At 38.8% G+C, this 22,034-nt stretch overlaps 2 protein-coding genes across 3 annotated transcripts in view; both read left to right on the plus strand.

Moving 5' to 3' along the window:
- The window catches only part of LOC136780387 (uncharacterized), a 138,594-nt gene that overhangs the window by 645 nt on the left and 115,915 nt on the right, over nucleotides 1-22,034 (plus strand). For both annotated transcript variants that reach the window (XM_066738701.1, XM_066738702.1), the window contains exon 2: nucleotides 55-391. The gene's annotated coding sequence lies outside the window, so the exon portion shown is untranslated. The remainder of the gene's footprint in view (nucleotides 1-54; nucleotides 392-22,034) is intronic.
- Nucleotides 4,561-5,756, plus strand: LOC136780569 (uncharacterized). Its single transcript, XM_066739023.1, has 2 exons — nucleotides 4,561-4,938; nucleotides 5,467-5,756. The coding sequence occupies exons 1-2, from the start codon at nucleotides 4,765-4,767 to the stop codon at nucleotides 5,752-5,754; spliced, it is 462 nt and encodes a 153-aa protein (XP_066595120.1). The 5' UTR covers nucleotides 4,561-4,764; the 3' UTR covers nucleotides 5,755-5,756.

Here is a 22,034-nt window from a genome sequence, read left to right on the forward strand (position 1 = left end):
TCGTAGTTCGGTTCTCGTACCTTTTTAATTTGATCCACTAACGTCTGATCAAAGAGCCAGTACTACTACTCAAACTCTGCAACTGTATAATTGCTTCTACTATTTACGTGTGCCAAATGTGACCTTCGATCTTCTTGTGAGGTGAACCGAACAACCTGTTCTCTCGGTAATGGAACGCTAGGGAATTTTCAGTGGATTATTCAAGAAAAAAGAAATGTGAACAAAGTTTCGTCATTTGTGAGAACAGCTTGAAAGTGATACGAAAAGGCTTTGTACCTAACTATTCAATATAGTTGAGTGAGAGATCGTGGTTAAAGGATAATAGTAAAAATAGTTTTTGCCACATCCTATTGGTGATTTAATCGCATCAGTCTATCATCGTTGAATACAGGTAAGGTTAATATTACGACTGTACTTTTATCCCTCATCCGAATTGGGTTTATGGATAATTTGGTGCGATCGAGAATAATCTCCATCGATAAAAATCAATAGGGCATTTTCAGCATGCTAGGCACGTCAGCAAAGGTACTTTTCACACGAAGCACTAGCCACTCTTAGAATTCCATGAGGCGCTTAAACTCTTGACTTTCATCGCTATTCCAGGCTGGTTCACTGCTCTGTCGGGGCCCGTTCAAAGAATTTTACAGCCTGTCTTCGAATTCGACTTTTGCCACTGAATTTACCTTTATTTCTACACCCGAGCACTCGGACGTGTTGGAAAATATCATCGAAAAAGCGAACGAATCGCGATTTCTTCACTGAGAGTGACAAATCAATTAGAAAATTTCTAAAGTTCTGAAAAAGTCCGTCGGTCGACGGGGACGCGACGTTGCCAGCTGGGCGAAGCTCCGGCGACCGAGCTGAGATTTAATTAAAAGAGTGTGCAAACATGCAATTTTTTCAAACTTCCCAGGAGTAATTGACTCTGCAAGCTTGGAGAATAATGGCGTGTTTGCTCGCTCGTCAAATGATAGTAGTCCAGTTTATTTTCTCCATTCGTTTTCCACACCCAAGCTGGAACCATTTGCCGCTTTCCTCCCTTCATTTCCGGATATCTTACCTTCCCGCGAAATTCCTCGCGGTTTATCCCCACGCATTCCTATGCTATTCCTCTTTATTTATTTTTTACTTTTTTTTCTTTGTCAACTACCTCGGTACATTTGCCTCCGTGTATAAACAGCAACATGCGTACTAATACAGGGACTGGCAAAGTGTGTATAAAGATAAATGTAGCTGCAGGATTCGCAATGACAGAGAGCATGCAGTTGTGCCGTAAATTAAAAATAATCCGCGAGCTTCGTACATATACATATATAGATCGCTGGCTGATTCGACACAAAGTAAGGCAGCGCTAATGCTTTTTCTTGTGGTACATTAATTTTATCGGGAATATCGTTGTTGCACGCGGTACTTTTATAGGCTAGATTTCTGCTACGTTGCGCAGATTAACCTCGGATTGGTCGTTTCTCGCGAGATTTGCGCCGATCTCTCGTTACTAATCGATCTTCTGTTTCGAGAACCTAACCCAATTCCGTCGAGGAAGCGCCAATTCTTTTATCTCTGCATGGCGCATCTGGATCGAGATCGCAATTGGTTGGATTTAAGAATCATTAGTAAAAGGTGTGCATGCGGCTTAAGTAGATGAGTAAGCTGATTGGATTTAGCGAATGGACCAATTGGAGTCTCTCGCGTCTCTCGCATAATTCTCGCTAAAATCGTTCTCGTCGATCTACTTCGAAATGCGTGAAATGAAAATATCTTACGCGCCATTATCCTTCGCTATGCGTGTCCTCACCCCCCCCCCTTCCCCTCAAGTATCCTAACCTCTACCGAGCGACAAAATAGTCCCACGTTCGGATGTACTCTCATCTTTAAAGTTTCACAAGGAGCTTTTACGTCCTCGTAAAACGTACCAGTTATCTCGAGCGTTTGCTCACGCACAAAGACACACATGCATACACACATGTCTACCGCGTGTTTGCATAAAACAATATGAATTATCGTGCGATGCACGGCCTTTATTCTCCTGCCTCGCCGTGTAAATTGCTACGGTGTCACATCGGGATAAAATTACTAAAAACAAAGCACATGAAAAATGTACTGTAAAATATATTGCGCGCAGACGTTGGTTTTCGCGATGGAGCGGACGAGCGTCCCAATTTTTCGCTGTATCTAACTGTACTGTGGCGGAAGAATGGGTGGTGGGGGGGGGGGGATATAACCGGAGGCGATTTTTCGGGCCCGTGCCGGGGACGTTTACGAGCTTTCGCTCGAGCAAGCAATTACGGATTTTCAACGATGAACGTCAACCGGCCTGAAACGGTCAGTCACGCCCGGATTGTCAGCAATTTTTCAGTTGGATTTGAAAAAAGCGTGGAGAATATCACTATACAGATGGCGTGGTCGTCGAGTAAACGCTTAATTGCGTAGAAGCTGCTGGTCGTTATTTATGTTCTTCACTCATAATATTTAAAGCCGATTTGGGCATAGGTTATATTTTTTATTACTATGTGCAGAAAAGGGACAATTTACACTCGAATCGCGCTTAAATATAACTAATGACTGTGGATATCGGCAACACCTCGGTCGTTGAGATTGTCGAGTAGAAGGATCGACGTTTAACCGGCCGAGAGAGCACCGAAAGTGGGGACACGCTAGGTGGGAAATTGGCGGAGGGGAGAGAAGGGAAGTGGGGATGCGATAAACAACGGCTTCAGATTGGAACGACCAGACCAGACTAACCAGAACGTCCAGAACCAGACCAGTCAGGTCGGATCGGATCGCATGATTCATTAGTGATGCGCGTTATGGTATTTCCACGTGAGGTTGAGCATCGTTTCCCGATCAATTGCGTCCGAACCGTGCATTGGGACTATCGAGAACCTGGGCGAGCTCTCGAATGATGCATCGGAATGCCGAGCATCCCTGCGATTCGCTCGCCCAATTCCATAGCGTTGGCCAAGACTGCCCGTCTTGTCAGCTTTCCTTCGGTCTGCCCATCCATCCTGTGGGTTTGTGTGTGTGGGTGTGTGTGTGCGCGCGTGATAGTGAGGCTCTACTTCAATCGATGCCCCTCTATGTTCCTTTCGCGCTAACTACATAAATATTCAAGAGCTTTCGATTGCAAGACACCAATTATCGTCAGAATGGTATTTCTAGGTTAGAACTGACCGACGGAATTTCCTTCTCTCGTTTTCTCGAAGAAAAACACTTCCCGCTATATGCCACGTCGGATTTCATTGGAAAAGTTGGGCTGATTTTAAAGTTTCACAAAGTATCGCATTCCGAAGGAGCGTGAAATTTGATAGAGCGACGACCTTCTAGTTTTCCGTCCGATTCCAAGCGTATCGCGATGAAACTCTCCATTTCTCAACTCTTCGGCCTCCCATTGGAGGAGAGGTTCGATCTTCGCGCCAATCGGCCGTCGCTGGAAACGAGAGATTAATTGACCTTCTCCACCCCATCCACGCTTTTTCCATCCGAAAATAGCACTTTCATCCTTTCCCCTATATCGCTTAATGAGAGATTTATAAAGTTGCTCGAACGAGCCCGATAATCTTATCATAATAGCCGCAGACACTTGCTGATCCACGAGAAGCGCCAATATAGTTTACGCTGTCTTGTACGTTTTGTGAATTTTCTGAATTATCGTGATGCTCGACGAATGCACGCGGCGGCGCGGCGCGGCGTGGCGCTCGGATCGCATAGTTATATCGGATGCTGCTCTCTACACAGTCTACATAGCGTGCCAGGTAAACGGTTTACGATATATTCCAGAGACTGTTTATATTCCAACACTTGTAAGAAAAGTTGGTGCTTCGAGGCGTTTGTACAGCTAAGGCCATCAGCGTAAAGCGATCTTTCTGATTTCAGTCGGTCGGCGAAAGCTGTATACCACTCCAGTGTCGTATTATTACCGGTAACAACTTTTTACCGTCCAATAACACCGAGACTATAAATGCTACCTCGGTGAAAAAATACTCCGCCATTATCATGGCGTCCCTCACGAGCGCGAACAATCAAAACAAAGCTAATAAATCTTTCTGCAGCCGTTGCTTAACATGTGAAAAATGATAAATTGATGTATAGACATAATCGTTGTTATAAGCTATACGCTCTATTTGTACAAAACAAATTAAAATTGAATAACGGAGAAAGAGAGACGATTGTGATTCCTGCGGGCAATCGTTCCAAAACTGTTGGTCGAATGAAAACTGAAACGGGGTGGATTTTGCATGATCCATTGTTGCTGATAATCGTCATTAAATTGTACACGGAAGCTGGCAGAAACGTTGGGTTACTCGGGTCGTGCCATTTGTCAAGAGGTCGTTTACATTTACAGTTATGATAGGCTTTCGTGCAAACGTAATTTTCGCGTGTTACGACTGATAGGCGGAGTAGTCGGCTGTGCTTTATGCACTACGCTACTACTTCTAATCGAGCAAACCAAACGATCGTCGCGTGTATCTTTTAGCGTTTTATCGCTCGATAACGCTAATATTTACGACTCTGCATCACTACCTCTCTTTTTAGGAGTACATACGAGTGTGGAAAGGAATATCGAAGGTGTTGGTAAACAAAGAATTTGGCTCTGAGTCTAGTCGACTCCAAAACAATGAAAAAACGCTCGTTTCTCTTATGTTAATACGCCGTAAACATACCTATCGTGTTGGCAGTGAGAAGTTCGAGGATGCCCAAAGGGAAGATAAAAATTTTTTGTGCAAAAAATGTTCAAGCCTACGGTGTGTTAACTCGAGTTGAAAAATGGTGCAATCTTGGAGGAAAAATTCGAGACGAGTCGAGAGACCAATGAAGATTGCGGCCCTCGTAGCATCGGCCATACACGAGTTGCGAGAGACCAAAGGATCATCTCCAAGGAAGATCACGAATTACATCAGTTACTGTTCCAGCTTGGCTAATGACCGCATCAAGCGACAGGTCTGACAATCTGCAAATCAGTTTTGTCACAACTATTCGCTCGCTCGTACAGGGTGTCGTCGCCCTTTGCTACACGATATTGCGTATATGCAACACCTTTTCCTTTGTAGTGTTTTAAAATTGCAGTTTGACATAGTTTTAATATATTATCTTATCTACCAGAGTGACATTAGATATTTTTAATCTGCAATTTTCGTTGATTATATATATATTATAATAAAGCCAAAAATGTACGCGTTTCTGGAATGGAAATGCGTGCATCAAAGGGTTAAAACGCCCGAAAGCGTACACGTAAGAAAGCACTTTGGTTTATCTCCGTAAGTATTAAAGATATCGAAATTTAGCACGAGGTCTATCAGAATGCAAATATATAGCAAGAGGTTTCGAAAGGGCCCGCGCAAAAAATTAATGTCCCTTGTATAGTTAGGCGAAGATATACGTCTTATTGCCTCTACCCTCTGGGGTGCATTTTAAGCGCCAAGAGCTATACATATAGCACGTTAGCCTTTAACCTCTGACTCGTTACAGGTGAATTCGGCACTGGAACGTGGAGTGAAATATGGAATCTTGGAAAGATACCGTGGCCAGTATTACCTGCCGATTTGCGACGACTTGACGAGGGCGAATCGTGTGGCTGACAGATTTGCAAAATTGGCAATATTAAGCAGAAATCCGGGCAGACGACGAGACAAGAAGTCTGCCAGATCGAAAGGAAAATCTGCAAGAGGAGAGACCAACGGAAGCAAGCTCGTTGACATTGGTGAAAGGTCCAGTCACTTCCGGTGGCCATGGTTTAATCACCGTTGCTACAAATAAGAGCAAGGAGAAGGGCCTTTCAATACCAGTGCAATGATTCTGCGCGAATTATTAAAAGTTACCTAAAGCGCAGTGTACCACTCTTAATTTATTCATTTATTCGCCTTCCTTTGATGCTCTCGATCAACTTGCCTCGGTCCTATGCTCGAAGGTACTTTGGCTTTTATTACCGAAGGAGGGGGAGGGGTGGAACCCTTTGGCGTATAATATAGTATAATGCAATGCCGGAGTACTTGACGATTTTACTTAGCAAGATGAAGCGACGAAAGATCGTTTTCTATACGTATTATAACGGTATATCGATCCTGCCTTGCCAAGTAATGGATTCCCTCTTCATCACACACACACACACACACACACACACCTATAACGAGGCGTTATCGCAAAGTACGCAAAGAGGGGAAAAAAGAGGAAGATGGGATGGATTTTGATTTTGATTGGTAGACGAGTCTTGTGGCAGTAGCGTGCTATATTATTTGCGTCTGATAGACTCTAGCTGAGAAGTCAATGAAGCTTATCGGAGGGAGGGAGAGAGAGAGAGAGAGAGAGAGAGAGAGGATGGGGGAGCGTGTGAACGTCGTGTTTGATCGCAAAGGAAACGGGGTAATCTTGAGAGAGGCTCGTTGATCCTGCATTAATCGATTGTCGTAACTACACACGGCTGCATAGCTGAGAGGCGGGCTCGAGTCTCGAGAACAAAGGAGCAACCCGTTGAAACGAAGACAACCGTGCCAAGCCAGCTCCAAACTCTAAGCCTTCGACAAACCAATGCAGCTGCCAATTTCTGTCGTAACGAACGACCCTTAGCAGACTTAACCGGTCAAGACGCGGGGGCCTGTTTCATGGCCTCCGACAAGCTTTACCTTAGCCCGGCTTAACATTAGAAAGACATTATTCATGGACTTGGAAGAAGAAATTTCCTGAAAGTGTAAACGCGCGAGCGAGCGTTTGCGTATGTTGTTCGATATGACGCATGCCGAACGTGACTTCCTGCAGAAGCGAAGCATTTTCTCTGCGTACGTGCTGGAATATGTACCCACCTACCCGCCCCCCCCCCCTCCTCTTCCTATAAACATATCAAACTCCCGTACAGATTTCAATAAAATATCGCAGCGCTAGTTTCATTTTCTACAAAATCTTTATCTTCTTATTCCCTACATGGCAATAAATATTCACGCGAAAATACTGTTAAACATCAGCTTTTTTCATGCTGAAATTTCGACCTCGCATCGAGCACCATCTTTTTTGTTTCTCTGTCCATATTTACCTATGTTACTCCTCGCTATGCAAATATTGATTTTCAATCAAGAGCCAAACGACTTTTCCAGCAACGAAAACCACTCGCAGCTTTGGCAAATTATATCAGCGGTGAACGCATGCAGCTTCAATGACTCGTGTGAAAATAATTGGCTGTTAACGAACGAGTCGCGCGAATCACACTCTCTCTCGTTGTTCGACGTTACGCGGAATTGTGTCTCTTTTAAAAAGGCACTCACTCCGGGACCTCTCGAAATTTTCTGGCCTGGATTTTCGTCGAGCTCTCTTGAGTATATCTGCCCCGTTGTATCGTATACATATATAAATGTTATATATATATATATATAACTTTGTTGAAAAGTAATAAGAAGAATTTGTACGAGGAAAGTAGCGATGAGAAAGCTGAGATTCTCGTAGTGCGTATACGTAAGGGGAAGAGGGGGGGGGGGGGGGGGGGAGAAGGAGGAAAAAAACGGAGGGACCAAAAAGAGGAAGGGAAGATCTGATAGAGGCTGCTGGAGAGTTTCGCGATAATGCTGTCGTAGAAGTTTGCCACTGGCGCAATGCAGAAGCCGACGATTTCATGCTTGGTCGTGCTTGACAATGTGCGACGATCCCTCTCCGCTGACAGTTATTCTAATGTCCCGTATAAATCATAACTTGCACAGCGTGCAACGAGGCTGCAATTTTTCCACGATAGAAAAAAAAGGCAGTGCTACCGTTGTAAATTCATAATTCCTCGTTTCTGATTCCTGCCGAGTTCCAATCTTGGCCAGTATCCCTATAACTGTACGGTATATTATATACATAGGAATCCCCGGTGACTTTTCGAATTTACATCGTCCTCGATTTTAGTCGACGCTCGTGCTGCACCACGGACAGTCGTGGGTCAGTAGAAAGAGGAGGGAGCGACAAGGGATGAAAGAGAAAAATGCTCGAGGGCCAAAAAGGAATTCAGCAATGTCAGGCGAATTCCCACGAGTTCTTGGCAAGATCCGTTGGAAAATATTTCCGATCAAATATTCTCGCGGTTTCGACGGTTTATTTTATCCGAGTATCGTCGATAATTAAAGAGTAGTCGATGAGCTCATCCGCGGCTCTCGCCGCTCTTGCTCAGGTAAATTCGTAGAAGGGATATATTGATGGAACGGAAGTCACGCAAGGGCCATCTGTCAAGGGTTCGCCTAACTCCGAGTGCTCGATCTTCCGTCGACCGAATCGTTGCCGGCTTATTAGCTTCTACCCGGCCACCGTATCCATTTACCTCGTGTAAACTGCCACGAGCGATTGGCCAACTCGAAATGATAAACCTATTTTCAATAATTATTCTCCGATGGAGGAGAGGATGTCTTGCAGTTAATAATACAGTCGAACATGTATGAAACGAGTGTAACGAACGCTGTACACCACCACCGAATGAAACGACGCCGGCTGAAGTCGTTGTGGATGACGAATAGCAGGCATGGAAACCGACGGGAATATGCTTCCGCTGTTCGTTTATGCAAATTACCACTTATGCGAACGAGAGAAATCGTTGCGGCCATAAAACGCTCAAAGAGAGTGGGAGATGTAAAAAAAAAAAAAAAAGAGAGAGAGGAGAGTAAAAGGAACTGGAGAAAATTTCAAGGGAAACACAAGCTTCGTCTGGACAAAGCTTCGCTTTTCCCCCTCAGGCATTTCCTTTTACTTCGCACGGGCCGCCAAAATTTCTGGCATAGTTTCAGCATTATGACATTTTCCAGCGTGACCGACCCCTGACCAGAGAGTCTGGAGTTTTCGGGACGGTGAAGCCCCGTTAAAGACCGTCAAAGCACACGACGCAATTATATTTCTGTAATACTTTTAATAACTCTTTGTATGCTGCTCGTGTTTCACTCGAGAGGGCAGCACGCGTTTTTTCATGCTCGATCCGTTGATCTCGGGGATCTCGGGTAACATCTTGCCTTTGTCGAATAACAAGCCGTCGCCTCTGCATTAGAAGCTTCCTTTGAGCAGACGAGAAACGTCACACGCGACTGCGCACGCACACTCGTTCATTTTTCTAGATAGCGAAGCTCGTCGAGAGCAACAAGCTATACGCTATACGCGGCAATCTCGCTGAGTGGCTCGAATATTGTAGCACCGGAACCAACGGAACCTGCCGCGCCATCTATCTCGCGAACATCCATTCGTGCGCGGCGAGTTCGTGTACTACTGCGTGCGTACAACACACAGGCGGCTCAGCTTAGCGGGATTATCGCTCCGCGTCGCTTGTAAATCGACCAAAAATCATCGCGACTATAGCGAATTAAAGCGCAATGTGCTCTGTGCTTCCTCGTTCACTTCGCTTTGAGCTTGGAAACGGCAAGCGGTGTGATAGCGTGCGTGTGTGTGATTGGTTAGGGAAGACAAAGAGGTTAGGTTAGGTATTGGAGTGAAAGGGAAGGGGTAGGTCGGAAGCGTAGCTCAGCAGCACAACTGCGTACTTTCGACAATGGAACTGGGAGATAATAGCCGGGAACGGGCCTTTTTTGCAGCTGTACAATCGAGCCGATCGATTAGCAGAGATGTGCCGTCGATGTCTCATTGTCACGCCTGAAAGTGGAGGATCCCATAAATTTCGTTCCTTCGCGTTACAACGGGAAATTCAATTTTCTTCGTGACGAACGACCGCCACGCCACGTTACACTGTACCAATCCTACTCTTTCTCTCTTTTGCTGGACATTCTCTCCTCATTCTTACTTTTCTAACAAGTTACATTTTTTATCCGTTTCCCTCGCACATACACACACACACACACACACTAATGATGGTACAGTCAGCCACGAACATACCCAAGTAGCATTTGCCGAGTGGCCTGGCTTCTCATCTACACTCATAGTATACAACTACGCAGAGTAACCTGCGTAACTTTAAATTTTTTTTTATCGCGTTTGCTGCCAAATATATTCTCATTTTTTACAAACCTTTCATCGTTCCGCGCTTCTCTTCTCTGTTCTTTTATCGGCATTTGGAAGACTTTGGCGAAGAAATAAGAGAGACTGGGGATGTTTCAAACGAGTGTGCCACGCAAAACACTCGACAGGGAAAAATCCTCTGCGACAGTTACGTCATAAGGCGAAAATGTGCAGTGAAATTTGGCAAAAAAGTAGAAACAAAGGAAAAAAGCAGTATCATCGCGTAACAAAAGGGAACTTGTTTCAATGTTTATCTTTGTCCGGGCTCATTGAGATGAGTGGTAACCGCTTGAAAGGTCAGTGAGTGCAGTCAGCCATTTGCCTTCTCTTTCTATTACTATAGTATATATACTATATAGAGCCACCATTGCTCTCAGTTCTGCGGCGTGTTGAACAAAAAAGCGATTTGCATCGTATAAAAGGTGGCTGACGGAAGACAGGTTGGGTGGATTTAAAGGCTGGCAAAAGGGCGGCTAGGAGAAAGGGAAAAGTGGAGAGTGGGAGGTGCCATTAGTGTCTGCGAAAACCATTTCGTTCTCCCTGCATCCGGAAAGGCCGAGAATTGAAGAAACGTAAATTTCAGCGGTAATTATGCGCCTCGGTCCGATGTTCGTTTCGGCTTCAATTGCGCCAACTATATTTCGCCTCGGTTCTTGTACTTTTAACCGAACCCTCTAATTGTTCTTCGAGTTCTACCCTCTCTCTCTCTCTCTCTCTCTCTCTCTCTCTCTCTCTAAATTTTCGCGTAAAATCCGCGGCCATCCATTATCGTATACATATATTGTCAGGACGAAGGAAACTTTGGGGAAATTATGCGAGGCTGTAAAAATTTGCACGGTAAAAAGCGCTTTGTGAATACACAAAAAAAAAAGAGGAAGAAAAAGGATAGGTTGAAGAGAGGAGCGTTGAACGTATCATAATTTACGCGTCACCCATTTATCGCTCGATTCTCTCGGATCAGACCTGTTTGCTATTATTCGTTCAGAGCCTTTGTTTTTCCCGTACGCCCTTGTTCCTCCTATTTTTCCTACCTACCCCCTCTCTTCCCCTTCTCATTTCCCTCGCTCAATCCTCATTTATATTCTTAGGGATATATATATATATATATATATATATATATATATAGTTTCTAATAGTTGCTGTTATACGTCAAAGAAACGAAACATGATTATTATTATGAAAAGGTTCCGTAGAGTCTGACGTCAAGTAGTAAAAGTCAAGGTACACGCGAACGCGAGACGCCGAATATACTTTTCTTCGCAAACATCCAATTTTTAAATTCGTTTAAAAGAAGATGACTATTATTAAATGCCTTTGATCGTACAAAGCTAATATAATCCTTCACATATGTCTCCCCCCCCCTCTTCGATTAAAGGAGCGATGAGTTATCCATCAAGCAATACAATTGCCTTCCGAATTATGCATTGAGCGCATAGAATGTATAGTTTATATTACGTGTTTTTCGAATAAAACTTAACCGCTTTATGCACGTTTATGCTTCATTCGGAATGGACCCATGCAACTCGGTGAATGTTTTTTACGCCAAAACCATAATAACCATTGAGGATTATCGCGAATTATCGGTTGATTGATCCACGCGATTAAAAGCATTGGAAAGGTAAGGGTAAGGGGGGAGGGTCTGGGGTGGTATTTTGAAATGGTAGTACAATCCATTTTGCGATAAGCGTTTTAGCGAATTATTATTATTTGGAGAATCACGCGTCGTCGATTCTCGTTATCTCTGACGAGTCGTTCTGGATTGCATATATTTTGGTCCTTGCTGCCCTTTTGGGAACCTGCGCTTGGTTCGCTCTACATATAATCGTGATAAAGAAAAATGATTGAAAAATTGGACGCTCCGGCGAGAGCGTGTCAAGCGCAACGGTATTAAGCCTGCTTCGGATATTCGCTCGCAATAATGACACGTTAATCGCGACATTGATTATAGCCACTTTCCCGTGAAAGCCCGTTACACGTTAATGTCTACCTATCAGACATCTACGCACCCATACACTCTCATGTTGTAACATTACACATTAATTTATCTTACGCTCGTTTATCCGCTCATTATTCAATGGTTTTACTGCCATATTATATTGGCTCGAGCTGGCATTCCGCGGCATTCCTCCAAAAGTGAAATATAATTGTCGTAGGAAGGATTTATATATATGTGTGTGCGTGTAAGGATTGAAAGTTTAAAGAGGCTCTGCGGCGGGTCCGCGGTAAAAAATAATTGGTAATGACGCTTATTGAATTTTCCAATTAAGAAGTGGTCTTTGCCAGTTTGCACGTGTCCGCTCGTGTACCGGACTCGTCTGTGTAATTAAGCCTCACGTAGGAATGGAGCAGCGATAAATAAGTTTAGTTTGTCCACTCGTGCTTGTCTCTCTTTGTAGCAGCTCTCTTGCCAACACTCAATTTTGCTGGTTTCGCTACAGCTTTTTGATTAGTCTCGAATTTCATCGAAATCGGTGGAGACTGTGGGAGCGAATTGGTAGTATAGGGGAAGAGTGAATGTGTGTGTGTGTGTCTGTCTGTGTGTTTTAGGGGGATAGAGAGAGAGAGAGAGCAAGGTTGAGAACATTATGCGTTGGTTGGCAGGTGCCGCTTTAATTTGATGTCGGTAGTGAAGGAGGGTCTCGAGTCCTTCGTACTAAATTGAGTGTTCTCTCTGTCTCTCGTAAAAGCTATGGGGAAGGACTGGCAGGGATGAAGCAGGACCTTGGAAATGTAGGGATATCCGGCCCACCGAAACTATCCACGACATGGCTCCTCATTAAAATAGTTAAGCTCTATTACGGGGCGTCTAGGTTCGCGGAGCTCACTCTAAAATAACATAGCCTATTGTGTATACGAAGCCTAGCTTGGCTAGCTTCGTAATAACGCGCTTGGATATCACTCGGGAAGTTGAGCGCAACTTGCAGCTATACTAACTATAATATATATATATATATATATATATATATATATATATATGCATAACATAGTATACTTATATAATATTAAAGATACGTATTAGTTCACTTTGCAAAATTGATTCGCCGATCGTTCAACTATACTCCAGAGTAGAGAAATTTCACAGAGAAAGTACAGAGCGAAGTTAACTGAAAGGTAGCCCAATCAATTTTGCACACTGCGTATTACCATTACTCAAATGAGAGATTTTTTAACGACGAATTCCACCAAACTGAACTTTCATGTAAGTCGAGCTATATTCGCGTAATGTTTATTCGTCTTCTCTGGAGGATAGAGATCCCGATATAGCAATTGCAACAAGCCATATACAGTGTGATATTACGGATCTACGTATCGCTGTAACGTCACTTGATCGAGAGAGTTTTTTACGCAAAGGATTGTTCAAATCCGAGCATCTGTGTAAGGTAAGTTACATTCGTGTAATGTTTATTCCAACTTCCAGTCTTCTCTGGAGGATAGAGATAACGATAACAATTGTAATAAACTATACGGAGTTTAATATTACAGATACAGATATTGGTGTATTATATCACTCGCAGCCGGAGAATTTTTACATAAGGGATGATTCAAGCTGGAACTTGGACGTAAGGTAATGATGATCTTCCCGTTTTACCGGAGAATAGAGATAAAGGTAACTATTGCAATAAACTATATAGTTATATATAGTATAATATTATAGCTACACGTATTTATATATCACCTCACTTGCAGGCAGAGTGGTTTTTACACAAGCGACGTTTCAAAAGGAAGCTTTGATATGTAAGGTAAGCTATACATTCGTGTAATGTTTCTCGATTCGAACATCCCGTCTTCTTTGGAAGATGGAGATAACGATAACAATGGCAATAAGCGATCTCCCCAGCTTACTCGTGTATCGCACGGTCAGTTAAGGGAATATCGGATCGTCTTGTTGACCTACGGTCCAACCAAATTTCTCCCTCGTTGCGAGGCAATTTGGTACAACGACCTTCCCGCATTCTCCCACCGTCATGCACCATCTATAATGTGTGCGAGCGAGAGGAGGACGGATGAGCGAGGGGTTACCTGTCCAAAACTTGTCACGAGCTTTTTGTGCAAGCTCGCCGACAACTTTCCCCTAATAAAAACATTTCAAATGTTGGCGCGTCCGACAAAATCGAGCACTTGCCCGAAACCATAAGCGACGCTTTAGCGTTATGACAAAAACACTCTTTTCAATCAAAGGTATTTGCTCGACAAGAACCTTTCCCATTGGTCGTCGACATATAGATCATTCGAGGCGGGTTTAGACTGTGCGACAACGTACCGTCACCCTACCGTATATAGTGTAAATCAGCCTCTACTCGTATCACTTGCTTAATCATCGCGTCCGATCTTGGGAATGGGACAGTTTCCAAAGCTTTCCGCAAACACGCATGGCCTCGCAGCTGCTCTCGCCTTTATTTATCCGTCGATAGAGATTATTCTATATACATATACTATATATAGTATATTAATTCCCCGAGCGAGCTTAATGGCGCTTGTAAATGAAGCAGCGTGCCTCGTTTCGACACACAAGCCCAAGTTATCATGCACCGTTTTTGCCTTGCAGTCTCGCGACATAGAATAAGCTACAGTGTACCGAGTGAAACTTTGCAAACCGCAAAGGCACGCTTGTCTGGTTTGGCTAGCTACTCTCGAATAAAAATAAGTTTCAAACCGAGAGTTGCCAAAACTCAACCAGAAGTACTATGACGAAAGAAGCTCTTAAACAATCGATTTGATTATATGTATGCACTATATAACAATAATCTATGTATACCAAGTGTGAGATTAACTCGTATGAAATCGAAAACTCGTAAAAAATTATATATCTATGTTTGCCACTTTTGAGAAAGTTTACTAAAGTATAGATAGGAATATTTATATAAAGAAGTAGAACGTATACCGTGAATAAATGAACTATTCATTATGCTTTCCTATGTTACAATATTATAAACAACTCTCGTATACCTATACTTGATATTCTCAGAATAAAGAGTATGCTTGTTCCAAATAAAATAAAATATAATTCTGAACATTATAAAATGCAACTGGCACAGCTTTAAATCTATCCCTTATAGTTAAAAAGTTATTAAAGATTAAATATTTTTTAACCCCAAATCGTATACTAGAGTCCAGCAACCTAAAACCGTACACAGGTGCATTTGGGATTAGTGCTTTTATCTTTTGAATTGCAGATGAAAATATTCAAACTTTATATACTTACGGTATACGATTTTAGGTTAAAATTAGACACTAGAGAGATCATCACGTAGGTCGAAATGGGGATAGTCCTTGAAACTACTGTCATGTAAAGTACATTTTGAAAATTTTGCTGGTGCGAATAAACAGCAATGTACGGTTTGAGGGTCAATATGCAGTTTCGCAGTTTTGCTTCACTGAGAGAAAAAATTGGATCCTCAAACTATACAAAATATAGTTCTTTTTTTCCTCAACTATTTGCATAGTAATGGCAACTATTGCACTATAATTACTAAATATAGTTAATTTTACTAACATAACATAGTAAGAAATACAAGAAAAGTCAAGTGGAATCAACCATAAATGTTTAATGAAACGAACAAATCTGAAATATTTCAAATATGACTATAGGAATGAAGTAGAGACCAAAAACGAAAAATAGTAATGTCTATTATATAAAGTTGTTGAGGTAATTGAATATTAATAGATAAATGTAGAATAAGTATATGGTTGCCTCAAATCATTTTTGTTAATTACAAAAGCAATATATTTTACTGAATTTTATTAATAATTAAGTAGTTATTGAAACGTTTTGGTACAATGAAATATAAAACTTGTTATTCATAACTGACACTATATTTTCATAGCATACCTTAAAATACTTTAACAATTTTAAAAATAAATTATTTATTAAAACAATAGCTTTGTGCCTCGAAATAAGAATTACTAACATAATTTAAAACGAAATGAAATTAATAATAGATATAACATGAAGTACGAAAATTCGTATTATATTGCAGAAAATAAGAAAACTCTATTTTTTGAAATATAGAGTACAAAGAAATTAAATTATTATTATAAATTAAAAGTACAGAATTACAAGCTTCAAAGCAAAAATTATTACAAATTATAATCATCATATGCAACATATAAACCACCATTGGATAGCATAACACAATTATTTGGTTTTGTAAACTTTAAAGAATGAAATAACACAAATTTATATTCGTCTTTCTCAACTAATTGAAAACCCTGTAGATGTTCGTCTTTTCTAATACATTCCAAAATTTGAAATATAAATGCAAAACTTGAAACTTCCAAAGCGTCAATCTTTCTTTTCAATATAAATCTTATACGTCCAAACGAAGGAAAATCTTGATTATCTAATCTTAAAACTAAATGTCGAAAATATTTTATATCTTCTATAGTAACATTTTTAACGCATATATAATCATTCAAATTAACATTGCAAAAAGATGGAAGCTGTTCAGCAGTACCCTTCAGATTTTCAAACATTAAATGCTTTTCAAAAGTTTCAGAAGAAATAAACAATTTGCACATATAAAGCTGGTATTTCATAGCAATAGTTTTAGGTAAATTTTTTTTATTACTAGAGCTTTGTGCTATCTTCTTTAATATGCGATGTTTTGCCTCAAATCTCATTGTCCATATATTACTTAAAGGTCCTATAGCTTCCATTATTTTAGCATAATGTAGCATATTATGGTGTTTTGGTTTTAAAGTGTTCTTACTGAGTTTTAAATACAAACTGTGATGTTCACTTATTAATCTTTTTATAGAGTGAACATCATGTTGAGAAACAGCTGTTTTTAACACAATACACAGTATTTTCCTAAGTGTTAAATATAGTTTCCATATATCTAAATTTTTGTGATCGATATAATTGCCCAGCATAAATGAAGCGTTTAATATGAAACATTTCATTTCTGAGGCAGACATTTTAATATGTTTATTTTTTAAGCTAATTAATGAAATTGGAGGTGGCTTATTACTTTCCAATGGGTAATTGAAATATTTAATATTGAAATTTAATGTTTCTATAGTAAATAGTTTCCTAACCAGAATTAATTCATGTAATATAAACCCCAAATCGTAGGCACAAACGCCTTCTAGAAGGTCATGCATTATATCGACACATAAATTTTCGGTGACATGAAAATCCATTACATCATTAAAAACGCAGTTTACTCTAATTCCTGTGGTAGCAGGATCGTTTTTTACTACATCTATGTTATAAGTAAATTTGTCACGAATTAAAGAATTATCTATTTCAACCATTTTTTGAATCATATTTTTATGAGCTTTACAAAATCGACATACCAAATTAGAATTAAAGCTTTTATTAAAGCCAAGCATAGTGTTTAAACTTAAATTATCCCCAATTATTAATGCCAATTTAAAATAAATTTTTATTTTTTGATTATGAACAATAATTTCAATTCCTTCGGTGCATAGATTATTTAATTGTTTTATAATGCCTCTATAAACATTGGTGCCGTCTGCAATATCAGTAGAATGAGCTATTTGAAATAAAAGAATACTGTCTAATCTAGAACGAAATCGAGGGGGTAAAAATGGAAGCGATACGTAAATGCCACTCATTTTGTAAACTCCAGAATGGGAGCCTAAAGGATTTCCACATTCGAAATCATCTTCATATAAAAACAATGGTAATGTAAAACGACTGAAATCTTGTACTTTGTTCTTCCAAAAATCAGTTTGCATAATATTACTAATTTTATTCTCAAACTTTAATTGATCAATATAATCAAGAGTTTCTTCAAAAATATTTGGTATTTCCAAAAATTTTATCAATACTTTAGATAATGGCAATATTGAACCGGTACATTTACAATGACTAAGAATATTTAACTCAGATTCTTCTCTGTATGCAAAAGTTATGGTGTCGAAAGTAATAAAATGATTGAGGTTAGATAATTCTTTGAAGCATTTGTATTGGGTGTTAATTTTTGAAAAACCAGTTTCGTAATCATTGAACTTTGATAATACCTCACATGTTGCCTCACCATTTAGATTTCTCATAACTAATTGTTTAAACGAATTAAACATATTACAATGGAAAATATTTTCAAACATAGCAATAATCTGCTCAGCATGTTTTCGGCTTAATTCTAAATCTCCATATAAATTTACGGCAACTTTTAATGCAAACTCATAAAACGTAATAGAATTGAATGTTACTTCTTTATCAACATTGTCAATAGACATAGGTATCAATGAAAAGTTATTTTCAGAATTTTGCGATACAGATTCTCTCACAGGTGAATGTACTGTCATTAATGGCATTCCTTCTGAGGGCAAGAGAGTTATTTGCTCCAATAAGTTGTATGCAAGGAGATGTGGCTCTCTTACACTTGGAGGGAGTACCATTGATTGCATTGACTGTAAGGGTTCAGGTGACCTTTCAGTAATTATTATTTGTTCATTGTGAGTATTATTGACGTGATTTCCTAAACTTTTCAAACTATTGAATTTTCTTTTACACGATAAACAACCATATGCTACTATATCACGTTTATGAACATATTTGCTATGATATTTCATTGATGTTCCTTTAACAATTTTAGAACAATGCACACATCTAGATTGCAGCCCCATAATGTTATGTTATTTTATCATAAGTCCGAAGTAACTGATAATAATGACATCTTTTAACATAAACTGTCTAACCTATTCTTCATTAACTGGACGCTTTGATAGACTTGCGTATCAGCTTCTGTGCGTCCGTAAATATATTCTTGCAAGAATGTCCAAACAGGTTTGCATGACGATGGATATTCTGCATTAAATACATAAAAACTTTTCCAGCATAGTGCAACTGCATTTGTTATATCTCCACATTTATATTTTACTTCGTTAATAATAACGTATGCTGCTGTAATATCTGTTGTACTGCTTACTGCCACTATAAAGGGCTGTAGTGTTAATTTGTAATGACTTAAGAATTCTTTGGCGTCCGATATAACTTTTTCTAAGTCAGTTATAGTCTGAAAAGAATATAACTAAATTAGAATTATTTGTAAGTTAAAAAAAATTACAGTTGTACAACGTACTGAAATACCTTACATTAATCCATATTATGAATCCATTTGATTGTTCTTCCAAAGAAGGTTTCCATCCTTTCTTCTTTATACCTGTCTTCGTTATAACAGGTTTAAAAGTATATGGAAGAATTTTCCATGCTATATTATCTCTAGACATATTTTGCACTTTCTCCAAAATTTTACATGCAGTTCTATGCTCTTGAGCCACAGTAATAATTTTTCGAGAAAGTAACGGCCACTTTAATTGTAATGCATTTTCTTCTGCAATCTGCATCAATTTAAAATCAATTTCGATCAATTCTACTCCCAAAGGTGTACTTAGGTGCATGAATCTTTCGAAATATTCCTTTATAGAACATGACAATTTTTTTCGATATGTAAATGTTTTTTCCCATAGATATCGAATTCTATCAATATCATCCAAAGAAGTTTCCTGCAATTCCACAATAAAAGGTTGAATTTGTGAATTCAAATCAGACTCTATTCTTCTTTCTTCTTCTATGTTTCCTTGTAACACGAGTGGCTTAATTTTTTTGCATTTATTTGTATAACAATAGTATAATTTGCCTGTAGAAGGTTTTCCTTTCTTTGATGGATTATACCATTTTTTTGTTTCTTCATTAGGCCACAGTGCCTGTATCTCATTAGCCCAAAATATAAATTCTTTTTTTGTAATTCTATAACAATAAGAATATAAGATTATTAATAGGGTTCTATTTCTTTTTTTTTTAATTAAATTTAAAGCATATATTTACTTTAATTCGTGACTTTTATTTAGAAGATTTTCAATTATTATTTGTGCCAGGTTTTTGGAATCTTTGAAAATATTAACTGTTTTCAATAAAGCCCTTCCTGTTATACTTTGTTGTAATAATAATCTTAGCTCCTGAAGTGATACAAGAGTTTAAATGAACTGAACAAATTTTATGACATTGATTAGATAATTAAGAGCGGCATAGAACATATATATTTTTAATATACAATAGTAGAAACATGAATATATACCTGTCCACATTTATTTATATCTTTTTCTTCATTTTCACTCAGTTCCTACGAATAATTGTAAACTATAAAATTAAATTGTTATTTCAAACAATATTTTCTAAAAACTTAATAGGAAATGACTTACCAGTTTCTTTTTCAACATTTCACGTTGAATCATAAACTTATAAACATGACCTAATGGCTTTATTAATTTTTCAACTGCATCTTGTGGCATCAAAAGAAATACATTTTTATCAATTTTTTCTTCTACAAAGATAATCATTCATTATACAAAAATATTAGGGAAGATTAAATTTTCAATAAGCAATATATGAAGAATGTGGAAAAAAGCTAACTTTCAAATATTTCTATATATTCTGCTAAGCCCCATTTAAACAGATTATCAATAATAAAATATGAGTCTTCTGAATTATCATGCAATACAGAAAAGCTAGTATCAGATAAAATACTAGAATGGGATATTATAATATCTGTTGTATTCGAATCTTGAGTGACTAAGTTATAATCTGTTGCTGAAGATGTCGATTCGTTACTCATCTTGGATATCAATTTATTATGTCATGAGAAATTGTTATAAACTCATTTACAATTATTACACATGGCAGGTTTAATGTAAGAAACAGAAAGCAAGACTGCTTAAAAAAATTTACTATTTTAATTATACTGCCTGACGGCTTTCTTGTCGAATATCTTGAGGTATATATGTTTGTAATTTCACAGCCACTTAAAATTAGTTGAACTGTAAGCATTGTAAGCTTTCGTGAAAAAAGATAGTTCGGCCACTATAAAAACAGCAGTAACTGAATTATACTGCCTGACACCAATTGTTGCCGAAAATGTTTATATTCATATCCGTATTATATTTCAGTAATTCTTAACTGTCTTGTTAAATTTGATTTGAAAGGCTCCATGATATATTAGAAAGCACAAACACCTGATAAACTTCATTAATATTAATATAACACTAATAATGCCTCAAGTCTCTGTTGCTGCATTTCAATACACTAATCGTTAATGGCGTCCCTTCCACTGGCGAAGGTTCTTATTTCTTACCAATCACAGTCAGTCCAGAGTGTTACTAACGTTATTCGTGAACGTGCCTGTGTTTACTACGCGACGATTGGCATGGGCAGGTGATTGGTTCGTTTGAATATTTGAATGATGCTACCAGATGCTACTGCGTCAGGCCAGACAACCTCCCTCGAGTAACAGTCAGTAACAGTGGCCACATTTTGTAAACTGCGTACATGAAAGTCTAGCCGGTAACTACTTGGAGGTAAAGTGTGATCTGTGAATCCTGTGCAGAATAGTGTAATAGTGCATATATGACAATAACCTAATATAAATTTAGTAATATTACAACGATAAACTAAGACGAAATTCTTTCTTTTTTTTCCAATAAAAAAAAATTTTTCTTCATATTAATAATGGAAGCTGATAAAGAGTTCATATTCTTGAAAGAAGAATTGAAGGAATATGAAGAACGGGACAGAAGAAAGCAGCAACGTAAACAGGAGAATGCTATTGATAAAATATTTAATACAAATATATATCCCCTAGTGGATATAATCCACCTCCACCCAACAAAATATATTCTGCACGGATTATTTATATGACGAAGCCTAAAGACATTCCTCAATTAAAAAATAAGGCAGGAGAATATATTCTGAAGCTAATTGCTTATCGCCTGCCAAAGGATATTTCATCACAAGAATTAAGATGTTGTATCTTGTTTCATACTACTGACGATTTCACTGTGAATATAATAAATAGAGTAAGTGACAGTATTGTTCAATTTCATTCTTTAAGAGATTCTTTTCAAGTACAAGTCAAAAGTAGAGAAAATAAAATGATAATAAGATCTACTTCCAAAATACAGATGAAACCTTACCCTACACCAAGAACATACTGTAAATAATATGTATAACAATAATGGAGGTTCTAATAATTATTTCCTATATATACCTGATTCAATATTAGAAAATATAATCTCATATTTAAATACACAGGATATTTTATCCCTAGCATTTAGCCAAA

This window comes from Prorops nasuta, unplaced genomic scaffold (assembly GCF_024137725.1).
Source record: "Prorops nasuta isolate Cenicafe-Biocafe unplaced genomic scaffold, Cenicafe_Pnas_1.2 PNAS00019, whole genome shotgun sequence".
Classification (NCBI taxonomy): Eukaryota; Metazoa; Arthropoda; class Insecta; order Hymenoptera; family Bethylidae; genus Prorops; species Prorops nasuta.

Coding starts and splice junctions, on each gene's coding strand:
- LOC136780569 (XM_066739023.1), top strand. CDS start 4,765: ATGGTGCAATCTTGGAGGAAAAATTCGAGACGAGTCGAGAGACCAATG. Junction 4,939..5,466: donor ATGACCGCATCAAGCGACAG/GTCTGACAATCT, acceptor GACTCGTTACAG/GTGAATTCGGCACTGGAACG.